This window comes from Triticum urartu, chromosome 5 (genome assembly GCF_003073215.2).
Source record: "Triticum urartu cultivar G1812 chromosome 5, Tu2.1, whole genome shotgun sequence".
Classification (NCBI taxonomy): Eukaryota; Viridiplantae; Streptophyta; class Magnoliopsida; order Poales; family Poaceae; genus Triticum; species Triticum urartu.
In genome coordinates this window covers 409,394,299-409,406,479 of record NC_053026.1, presented here as the reverse complement: position 1 = coordinate 409,406,479, position 12,181 = coordinate 409,394,299, and the positions used below count along the sequence as shown (strand labels likewise).

The 12,181-nt window shown below is 48.1% G+C and overlaps 1 protein-coding gene across 1 annotated transcript; it reads right to left on the bottom strand.

The window, feature by feature from the left end:
- Nucleotides 1–1,426: 1,426 nt before the first annotated feature.
- Nucleotides 1,427–2,548, bottom strand: LOC125556098 (auxin-responsive protein SAUR76-like). The gene has a single exon (XM_048718893.1). It carries the CDS (start codon nucleotides 2,305–2,307, stop codon nucleotides 1,879–1,881), a length of 429 nt encoding a protein of 142 aa, XP_048574850.1. The 5' UTR covers nucleotides 2,308–2,548; the 3' UTR covers nucleotides 1,427–1,878.
- Between the last annotated feature and the right edge of the window lie 9,633 nt (nucleotides 2,549–12,181).

Genomic DNA, 12,181 nt, shown 5'->3' with positions numbered 1-12,181 from the left:
TTAAATAAACCACATGATCTGCTACTAATGATTTGTGTTACTAATACACGACCGGTCAATGGATCAGAGGGCCGGTTGGGGGTGCGTGGAAAATGCCATAAGAGCGACTCCCATAGGGTTTCTGCTTTCATGTAGTTTTTTTTTGAGAGAGAGTTGCTTTCATGTAGTTAGTTCTATGTAACGATTAATTCGATCTTCTTGACTTTGCTATATCTATTTCCTGCAGTCCTTTCAATTAAGGACATTTTTATTAATTCATAATGTAGCATCAAGCAGATACAAAGTATGATGAGCGGCGCCCAGCATGTGATACAATCTATTCCTAGTAAGGCAAGAATCATGCGTTATTCAGTAATGTTGAATATGTACTGCAAATCTCAACAATTTAGTTGCCAAATGGTGTACTATATACCGCACCTTCTGTTTCATATTAGTTGTCGCTCAAACATGCTACTCCCTCTGTCCATATTAATTAGTTGTCGCTCAAACATATGCATCCATCACTGGGGTAATATATGTCATCTATTGATCGATCGGTTGCCGAGGTTTAAGAAAGTTGTAGTACTACGTGCTAATCAACCAGCTGCTGCTACAGAACTTTGCAAAGAAGAATTTAGTTAGTTTACTGTAGCTCGGTTGGGTATGGATGCGTGGTCCAATCCCAACGATGTTCAGGGGACCAAATGCTTTCCCTCACCAACCAACTTAAATGGCCCTGGTTAGTACGTCCAAATACATGCCCAAAAGTTGTCCAAAGTTGTCATCATCCTCTCCAGACTATATTACTCAAACGGATTAAGCTCAGGCCCGTTATTAAGCATGCGTGCATGCATGCAAATACGAACAATGCAAAGGGAAGAGAAAAAGAAGTATACCATGACAGCCAGGAATTGGACGCGCGTACGTACGTGCCCATCATCTGACTCTGCACCGAACTTCCACTTACTTAAAACCCTGTGATCGGATTAGAATATGCATGCATGGCGACAAGTCTTTGATGAGTCTTGGTGCGTTGGAGTACTTACTAGGCTGTACGTGTTGCTTTGTGCATGCGCATGATGCCTAATTGATGGCCAAGTTTGGAGAAAGTTTGACCCAAGGTTGCCTTTTTTGGCTTGTTTTTGAACGACCCACGGCTGTCTTGTCTTCGTGGGATTTTGTAAACCGCACGAGATTATTGTCCCGCCAACGCCAGCCTTAAGCATTCTTGATGATTTTGGTACCTATGGCCCAGGAAGCGATGCAACTATGCCTACACATCAAGTCTGTTTTGACATCTGATCTGTTTCCCGCAAAAGAAAAATGACATCTTATCTGTAGCAGTTCTGTCGGCTGGTGAAAATGCCTTCAACTACCGGCCAAGAATAATAATATCTACTAGATGACATTTCCAGAAATCTCAGGAAATAGATTTAAAAAGAATGTATGGATCCCAGAAGGAAATGGGCTTGCATGCACTTTATATATACACAGATGGGAATGTACGTGGATGCATTGATCCCTACATCTTATACATATCTTATTGAAAGAGGAGAGGAAAAGGGGAAATGATTAATAAGAAGAATAAAAGAAGCTACCACACCAATCATTAGGGAAATTGATTAATAGCCCCAAAACAGCATCGTTCTTGGGCGCGCGGTAATCGCAAAGCTAGTCCCCGAATTACCACGAACGCCTCAAGGTTAAATAAATCTCCACACACACACACAGCTTAATTACTCACTTCGCCGCTCGATAAGCGTTTATATTACAACTCTACCCCTAGCGTAAAGAAAGAATTACCAAATTGCCCCCTATAGAGGCCAGGCCACCAACTCTGGCGAGCTTGGCGCCAGCTGCGGATGATGTGGGCGGTTGGCCGGCCGGCCGGTCCGCCGGTCAACACGCGTAGTACTCGACGAGCTCGTCCAGCGACTCGGGCTGCGGGTCCGCGTTCTCCAGCATCCACAGGAGGTGCTCGAACAGCACCACCTCGCAGCCGATGATGGTGCCGCCGGCGCCGTCGCCGCCCACGCCGCCGCCCGAGCGGTCCACGAGGTTCTGGAACAGCGGGTGGCAGACGAGGTCGGCGGCGATGAGGTAGCGGCGGCGCGACTTGCCGACGTAGACCGGGTGGAGGCCCGGGGGCACGCTGTCGGCGCCGTGGAACGACGCCGCGCCGCCGCCGACGCCGCGGCCCCACGGGTCCTCCTCCTCGCCGCCGCCGCCGCCGTGCGACGCCGCCGAGGGCGTGCGCGAGATCCGGCTCGACGAGTGCCACCGCCTGATCATGCACTTGAGCTTGCTGCTCAGCCCGCCCTTCGCCATTGGAAGCAGAGAAAATGAGAAGATGTTCTTGGAGTTCAGTCGGAAAGAGAGAGGAGGCGTAGGGATGACTTGCAGGGTCGGGGAGGTGGCGAGAGGGTATATATAGGGGGCGGAGGGGAGGCCGGCTGTGGACTGGCGGGATGGAGACCGGTGGGAGGGCGAGGGTCAAGGTGTCGGGGACGGTGCATGGCGCGGCCACGGTGATGATGGTAAAACCGAACCTGGAGGAGGAGAGGAGAGGGGAACAGTGGGGAGGCAACTGGCCGCCGCCCCGTCGGGAAGTGGTGGTACTCCGTATGTGACGGTGCGCGGTATCTGTCCGTCCGTCCGTCTCTTTCTCTCCGGTTGGCATGCAGCACGGCAGCGCAGACCCGACTGTGAATTCGCGAGGACCGTGACATGTCCATCGTCAGGTAGTACGCCGAGCTGATATCCGTCGCACTTTTTTTTAGATTTATTAAGCTATATATGCTCATCGCCGGCCACTTGCACGAGGCCACAAAAATGGCTGCAGAACTTGTCCGTGAATAAGTAGAAGTGCATCTGCCAGTGAAAAGCAGAAACGGATTTGGGCCACGCAAGGGCGGGGGCACCGAGTCCGTCGCACGTGTTTTTTCTTTCGGTTTTTGATTTTCAGACTTTCAACCTTTTGAACAAGAGTTCAAATTAAATTACGTTTTTATATTTGTGTTTATCCTGGCCGGGACTTTCAAATAATATTTGTTTTAAACATGTTCTAAATTTCAACTCTAAGGTGGCTGAGCATCTTCGGGTTCGTATCCTCCATAAGGTGGCTGAGCCGCTAAGGAAGACCGTCGAGTTCACTCCCTTTGGTAAATATGAGGAAATAAGCTTCAATGTAAAATATGAGAAGTTGTCTAATTTTTGCTTGTGCTGTGGTATGGTGGGTCACATGACGGCCAAAAACTGCAGCATTCCGGCCGAGCTTCGCAAGGCGATCTATTCCATCGAGCTCAAAGCGCCGTCATGGGGTGGGCCGTTTCGGCGGCACATTGACTTCTGGGGCCTTCCGGGTGCCCGGGAAGATGAAGAGGACACGGAGAAGGCCAAGCTACCGGACAAGATGATCTCTGTGGTTGCTACGGCGGTCAAGAACCTGTCTGTGGCTGCTGCTCCAGCGGTGTCTGCGGCTCCTTTCGGGAAGGCGGCGGGTTCCACAACGGTCGTTGACCCGGGGCTGCGTGTGCTTGGCATATCCCAGGAGGGGAGGCCGGTGCTTGCTGGTTCTGGGTCCAATGGCCAGCTTCAGCAGGTGGTGCCCGAGCAGGCACTTGTCTTTGGGGATGCCTCTGCTTTGGCTGGGGGGCCGTTTTGGACGACCAGCTTGCCCAAGGTGCATCCCTCTTCATCAACACGGGAACTCCAGGGGCGCCGCCTGCGGTGGCTACCGCTGGTAGCGGGCTTGGGGTGCATTCCTACATCATGCCAGGTGCACCCTGGGCGTCCAAGGAGGGGCTAGTTGAAGCTCCTACCGAGGTGGTGTTGCCGGGTGCGAAGGCCCCGGCTGATTCTGTTGCAGCTGCGCCGTCTATGGATGATCAAGTCAAGGTTCCAGGAGAGGTGCAGACCGGTGACTCCAACCTTTCTGCACCTTCTGGGCTGCTGCCGGGGGGCCGGTGGTGGGTTCAATGCTGGCGGCCCATGGAGGACAGCATCTTTGCGTCGACGCAAAGGGCGTGGAGACCATTTGGGGTCGCTGGAAGCGCGTCCACAGAGAGGAGCGCGAGGAGCATGCTGTGGTGCAGTACGCCGGTGTAAAGCATGCCATGTTCGGCGTGCCTACCCCACCGAACAGTGGCATCGAGCTCTCCAGCCGCAAGGCCGCGTTCGTCGGCATCCTCGAGAATACGGTGATGTCTAAGAGGCGGTGCCCGGATGACCAAGACTTCATCATCAACATGAATAGCAGTAGTTCTGAGAGTGTAGAATTTTCTTCTTGTAAGAGAGCTTGTGTTGAGAGAGTTGAGGCTGTGATAGGTGTAGATGGGGTAGTCACTCATGTTACTAAGGAAGTGGATGGGGGAGAGGAAGTGTATCAGGAAAAAAAAGAGAATCTGTAGGTGAGGGGAGAGCTATTGGTGAGGCTGCTAAGGAAGCTACCGACCATGGGGCTGTCGGTCAACTGACGGGCGCGGATGCGAGCGCCCGTCAGGAGCCATGAAAATCCTGAGTTGGAACTGTCGGGGGCTGGGTCAACCCCGCACAGTTCAAGAGCTTGTGTGTCTCTCTAAGACGCACCAACCCAATGTTACCTTCCTTTCAGAGACTAGAAAAAATAAAGAATATGTTGAAGGTTTGCGTTATCGGTTGGGTATGAAAAATGTGTTCTCCTTTTCAGCTCAAGGGAAAGGTGGAGGCCTTGCTGTGTTCTGGGATGATTCTTATAATCTGGAGTTGAATAAGTTTGGGGAGCATTTCATTGATATGTATATTTGTTCTAGCAATGGTGCAAAATGGAGAAGCACTTTTGTCTATGGAGAAGCCAAGGCAAGTCAAAGGTATGTAATGTGGGATCTTTTGCGTAGAATTAAACCCCTTGGTTCGGGACCGTGGTTTTTGGTTGGGGATTTCAATGAAGCGATGTGGCAGAATGAACATTTTTCTCGCCATAAGAGGTCGTCTTCCATGATGGCTAATTTTAGGAGTGTTCTTTCTGATTGTAACCTCTTTGACTTGGGATTTCATGGTGTTCCTTGGACCTATAATAACAAGCAAGAGGGCAAAAAAATGTCAAAGTGAGACTAGACCGGGCTGTTGCGTGTCCCCAATGGTCTGTTTTGTTTCCAGATTGCAAGGTGTCTCATATTATTAGTTCAAGGTCTGATCATTGTCCTCTGCTCATTCAATTATTGGGGTCTCCCCGTGTTGGCAAAATTGTTAAACAGCTCAGATACGAGGCTTATTGGGAGAGGGAAGGGGTGGTTCTAGAGGAGCAAATTAAATCTTGTTGGAATGACGGCACACATAATGAGGATTTGAAGGATGTGACCATGAATCTGAAGAGAATGCTTGGAAAATTGCATGAGTGGAGTAGCACTTATATTGGATATCTACCCAGGAAACTTGATTTGGCGAGGAAAAGACTAAATAGTCTTTACAATAGAAATGATACTGCAGCCTTGGTTGAGAGGAAGGCGATTCTTAAAGAAATGGATGAGCTCCTTTATAAAGAAGAAATTTTATGGAAGCAAAGATCACGGATTGATAAAATTAAATGGGGGGATAGGAACACAAAATTCTTCAGATCTAAGGCTACGTGGAGAGCTAAGAAAAATAATATTTCGAGCTTGAGAAGGAATGATGGCACGGTTACAAAGAATGTGGCAAAGATCCATAATATCACTAACTCTTTCTTCAAGGATCTATACACATGTGATGGTACGGTTGATCCTTCTCTGATCATTCCCCTCGTCAAGCCGCTTGTGAGTGAGGATATGAATGTTGATATTTGTAAACCGTTAACGGACCAAGAGATTAGTGACGCTCTCTTTCAAATTGGCCCACTTAAGGCTCCGGGTCCAGATGGTTTTCCAGCAAGATTCTTTCAAAGGAATTGGGGAGTGCTGAAGGAGGATATTATTCATGCGGTTAAAAAGTTTTTTCATACGGGGACAATGCCAGAGGGCGTAAACGATACGGTGATTGTTCTTATTCCTAAGGTGAAAAATCCTCAATCAATCAAAGACTTCCGTCCTATCAGTCTGTGTAATGTTATTTATAAAATCATATCAAAGTGCCTTGTGAACAGACTGAGACCGCATCTTGATGGTATGATTTCTCCAACCCAAAGTGCCTTTATTCCAGGGAGACTTATTTCTGATAATGCTCTTATTGCGTTTGAGTGTATGCATTCCTTAAGTACTCTGAAGGATGGGCGGGGTGAATTCTGTGCTTATAAATTGGATCTTGCCAAGGCTTATGATAGAGTGGATTGGAATTTTTTGAAGTGCATGTTGAGCGCAGTGGGGTTCGCACCAGAGTGGATAAAGTGGATTATGGCATGTGTTACTTCAGTAAAATTTTCAGTGCGCTTCAATGGCCAGCTCTTGGAGTCCTTCTCCCCGTCATGTGGTATTAGGCAAGGGGATCCTCTCTCACCATACTTATTTTTATTTGTGGCTGAAGCTCTTTCCTTATTGCTACAGAATGCGTGTACTAGTGGATCACTTCTGGAGTTCAAGGTTAATAGACAGGCCCCGGGTATTTCACATCTCTTGTTTGCCGATGATTGTCTTTTATTTTTCAAGGGTTCCATTGAGCAAGCTTTGGCAATCAAAAATATTATTACGACTTATGAGAAGGGGACGGGTCAATTGCTGAGCCCAGATAAATGCTTTATATTGTTCGGCAAGAATTGCAGTATGGAGGTCCAGGTGGCTATTATGGTAATTCTTTGCATCACTTCGGAGGGTTTTGAGGATAAATACCTTGGGCTCCCGGTGCCACAAGGGAGAATGAAGGCTGGTAAATTTCAATCCACAAAGGAAAAAGCCCTCAAAATTTTATCGGACTGGATAGAAAAATATGCCTCATGTGGGGCGAAGGAAACTTTGATTAAATCTGTCCTGCAGGCTCTTCCGATGTATGCAATGGGTATTTTTAAATTTCCGGCATCGCTATGTGAGGAGTTGTCTCAGATCATAAGGAATTTCTGGTGGGGTGATGAGGAGAATAGGAGAAAGACTCATTGGCTGGCTTGGGATAAGATGACTAGGCCTAAAGGTGAGGGTGGTATGGGATTCCGGGACCTCAGATTATTTAACCAGGCTCTATTAGCTAAACAGGCCTGGAGGTTAGTAGTTAATACTGATTCTCTTTGTGCCAAAGTGATTAAGGCAAATATTATCCCCAGGGACATATCCTTGATACGGTTTTCCCGCAGTCAGCATCTCTTACTTGGCAAGGTATTCTGCATGGTTTGGATCTGCTTAAATCCGGAGTCATTTGGAGAGTGTGTGATGGGACTAATATTAATATCTGGAGAGATAACTGGCTCCCAAGATCTTCTGGACTAAAAATTACTGCCAGAAAGAATATGACAAGAGTCAAATGGGTTTCAGACTTGATGTTGAGTGGCCCTAGGAGGTGGGATGAAAATTTGGTTAGGCATCTGTTTTATCCATATGATGCGGAGGAGATTTTGAGGTTGCGTATGCAGTCAAATGGGGAGGGTGATTTTGTTGCTTGGCATTTTGAAAAAACAGGGATGTTCTCGGTTAAAAGTGCGTACAAGCTTGCGCTTACTTTGAAGGATAAAAATAAGGATGAGGGTCAATGTAGTGAGGCTGTGTTGGGGGAGAGAAAAATCTGGTTGTCATCTGAAAGGCTAATGTCCCACAGAAGATTCGCATTTTTGCTTGGAGAGTTGCAACAAATAGCTTGGCTGTCCAGGTTAATAGAGTGGTGCATCACCAAACTACTGTTCGGATGTGCACTATTTGTGGAATGGAGGATGAAAGTACTTTTCATGCGCTTGTTATGTGCCCGAAGGCGGTTGCGTTGCGGATGACCATGAGGGACATTTGGGAGTTACCTACGGAGAACGTCTTCAGATATACAGGCTATGATTGGTTTATTGTGCTTCTAAGTCAATTGAAGCCGGTCATGCGCGACCAAATCATTTTCATCTTCTGGAGAGTCTGGCACTTAAGAAATGATTTGATATTTGGTAAAGGAAAGGAATCAGTTTCAGCTTCTGCTAGCTTTGTGGGGAATTATTGGGCGTCTTTTGCCGCATGTCACTCCATGCCTCCGGTGGACTCAAAAAATAAAGGAAAGTGTCCAATGGATGAATTAAGATGGGCGCCTAATATTGCGGGAGCTAAGACAGATTGGACTCCCCCACCCACTGGTTTTTTAAAAGTTAATGTTGATGCAAGCTTTGCGGAGAGCAGTAGAGAAGCAAGTGTGGGTGTGGTGGTTAGGAATGCGGCTGGGGAAGTCATTATCTCTTCTTGGGACTTCATTGGGTCGTGTCAGAGTGTGGAGGAAGCAGAGCTAAGGGCGTGCATTGCTGGTCTATATATAGGTATCCCTCTTCACAATCCTATTATTTTAGAGACTGATTGTGCATTTGTTGTGGCGTCCCTTGCAACAGAAAACCTTGATAGATCAACGTTGGTTGATTTGAAGAAGGAAGCTTTGAGCTTATCCAAGTTGATAAATAACTTTCAAATGGCTAAGATAAGTCGGACCGCCAATGTGGTGGCTCATTTAATAGCTAAGTTTAGTTTTGACAATAGATCCGATGGTATTCTTGTTAATGATGTACCGCCCTGTATGGTGAATTCTGTATCGAACGATTGTAAGTTTCGAGATGTTTAATTAATGTAACGTGGTGTTCAAAAAGAAAATTCAACTCTCAAAACTTAATACGTGCGACCGATAAATCAAGATTTTGATGCCTATGATCGAACAAAAAAAATGTCTTAATATCTATGAAATTTGATAAAAACAAACACAAAATTGCAAGTTTCAGATGAAAAATCGTAAGCTTCAACAACTGAACCTTAATATTTACTATGCCCCTATTCCTTAGCAGGTATGTGCCGAAAAAAAATTATATGAGACCAGATCTCATGGGTTAGCAGGTGAGACTTATCCTGATGGATGACACGTGGCATTCATAAATCATAAAGTATCTAATCTCTCCTTCCCCTGATTTCAAGTAAGGATAAGGTAGATACTTTGCGATTTATAAATGACACGTATCATCCATCAGAATGAGTGTCACATGCTAGTTCATAAAACCTGGTCTCAGCAGAACACAAAGCTACCTCAACCATCTCCGTTCCTCGTCCGTAATGTAATACTACCACTCTTTTCCTTCAGTTGCTCTCTTGTCGAGTCAGACAGACGTGGCATTGGCCACAGATTGCGCTTGCTGCTTTTGCAGCCCAGCTGCGCAAAAGCACCTCACCGCCATACGTACGTGTCACACTTAGCAAAGGGCATTGGTTAGTTAGGGTCTGAACCAACCACCTGTTTTAGCCCGTTCTCTGTATATATGTGAGCCAACCACCTGTTTTAGCACCAGATAAACAATTCGCATTAATCGATAAATGGAAAGGAAAGTTTGTAGGTAATTAAGACGGGACTATTGCAACTTAGAGCTAATTATGTTGTTCATTTACTTTACTTATCATGTACCATCATAAGAAAATTAAACACCTTTTCTTTCAGGGCGCTTTTGCACGTTCTATGGTCAGTCATCTACCACATATTAGTGTTTAGTTCTCCATTAAGCAAAAAGTGAATCACTGCAATTCTTTGCCATCAACATCATCCATGAGAATATGTGTATCATATAGTTTTTTAATATTGAAAAAGAAACAAAACACCACGTAAATGCGCTCTCTTTCTCTCCCTCACACACAATGACACAACCTAGACGTCAATCACCACTAACCCTCCGGTCGTCTCACCCCCACCCTAGCCTCCCATATGCCCCCTTCCCAAGGAGGTTGCGGGGACTCCATCCTCGCCCATGCCATATGTGGTTTAATTCTGCCTTGTCACTGCCACCACCAGTCGAGGTGGTGGTGGTCCCTCATCAATAGAGAGGCGAGGTCTTCTTTCCAATGAAAATAGTTGTGTTTGGTTGTTGTCTTTTGGGATGGCTGCAACCAAGGCATGTTAGACTTTGTATTGTAGCCCCACTGTGTAATCCATACCGTATTGATATAGGACTTGTATGTCACCATTATATATATGTGATAGGGTATCCCATAGAGGGTTGAGCCAGTTCCTCCAAAACCTACCTTTTACATGGTATCGAGTCTAACCTAGCTCCTACACCCCACCCGCCGCCGCTGCCGCGCCAAAAACCCTAAACCCTAGGGCCGCCGGCGCCGGGGCCATGACCGCTTCCGTTTCGGGCGCCGCCAGCTTCGGGTCCATCCTCGCGTCGCTTGCCGCCCTCCTCAACCTCCCACCTCGCCCCCTGGCTCTGTTGGTGCCCCAGTTCTTGGGCACCACCGCTGTAGGCTCCATGTTCTCAGCTCTGATTCCGCCACCGTCGCCTGCAACCTTCATCGCCACGACGGCAATCCTGCCCGCGGCACCACCCGGGGCCTCTTTCTCGACACTTGCCGTCCTCCCGACGGCCTCGGGGGAGGTTCCGCCCGTGGTGCCACCCGTGGCGTCGCTCGCGACCCTGCCTGCAGCCGCGATCCCGTCCCTTCCCGCGGCGCCATCCGCGGCATCGGTCGTGGCTCCAGTCGCGGCTCTGCCGCCCACCGTCCCTGCTACTGGCACCATCACGCCCACCGGGCCGTTCCACTTCGACAACTTGATCACCATTAGATTCACGCCGGACAACTACTTGTTCTGGCGCGCCAAGGTCCTACCGCTGCTACGCAGCCGGTCTCTACTCACGCCTCCTCTTCACCGAGCAACGCATCGAGGCTCGTCGCTCCTCCGCCACCATCACCGCCCAGCCGGCGGCCTTCTAGGCTTCTTGCGGCCAGCGCCCCCTGCCCGGTCACCTGGCAAGGCCGCCCCGCCCCTGCATCGACCCTGGGTGGGGGCCCTAACACTAGGGTGGTGTGCCAGCTATGTGGTCGTGAATGCCATGTCGCTTCCAAGTGTCACCGCCATTTTCAAAGGAGCTTTTCTTGGCATCGGCAACGACGGCAAGGGCAACAAGCGCCAATTTGCCATGGCAGACTTTGCCCCCCCCCCGCCGCTGCCCCGGCCTGCCCACATCGCCGCCAAGGGCAAGGACCCGCGCGTCGAGCAGGGATACACACCATCCTACCATGTTGATCCAGCCTGGTACATGGGCACCGGCGCCACGGATCACATGACGAACGAGCTCAACAAACTCTCCACCTACCATCCCTACTACGAGCACAATCAGGTTCAGACCGCCAACGGTGTAGGTATGCCCATCTCTCACATTGGCCAAGCATCTCTTTTAACTAGTCATCTCTCTAGGCAGCTCCATCTTCGTAATGTTTTATGGGTACCCTCGGTGACTCGTAATCCTTTATCTGTCCCTAAGCTCACCCTTGATAATCATGTCCTACGTGAATGTCACCCTTTTAATGCTTTTGTTAAGGACCAAGCAACCCGGGACGTTCTGCTTAGTGGCTGGTTGAGCCAAGGCTTGTACCGTTTGGAGGATCCATCCGCCCCATGCGTCTTCAGCTGTTTGTGTGTTGCCTTCCCAGTGGCACTCTCGCTTTGGTCACACCGCCACACCCATCGTTCGCCACATACTCCACCGTCATGAGCTGCCGTTAGAGTCTGGCAATAAAGAGATGTCTATGTGTGATGCCTGTCAACAAGGCAAAAGTCATCAGCTACCTTTTGTTTCATCTACAGAGAAGTAAAGAATCCTCTTGAAATTGTGTTTTCTGATCTGTGGGGTCCAACACAAACATCTTTTAGTGGTCACAACTACTATGTCAGTTTTGTTGATGCCTATAGTCGCTTCACATGGCTTTATCTTCTTAAGCGCAACTCTGACGTGTTTGATATTCATTCAGTTTCAATTGCATGTTGAACGTCCACTCAAGCATAAAATTATCCATGTCCAGTCAGATTGGGGAGGCGAATATCACAACCTCAACACTTTCTTTAATAAGCTTGGGATCTCTCATCGTTTATCATGCCCACATACACATCAGCAGAATGGTGTTGTTGAGCGCAAACATCGCCATATAGTTGAGACTGGCCTCACACTTCTTGCTCATGCCTCTGCACCTTTTCGTTTTTGGAGTGATGCTTTTGCCACCACGTGTTTTCTCATTAACAGATTACCTTGCGTGTTCTTAATATGAAAACTCCTATTAAACTTCCCTTGGATGAAACTCCTGACTATACCTTTTTCAAAGTGTTCGGGTGTGCC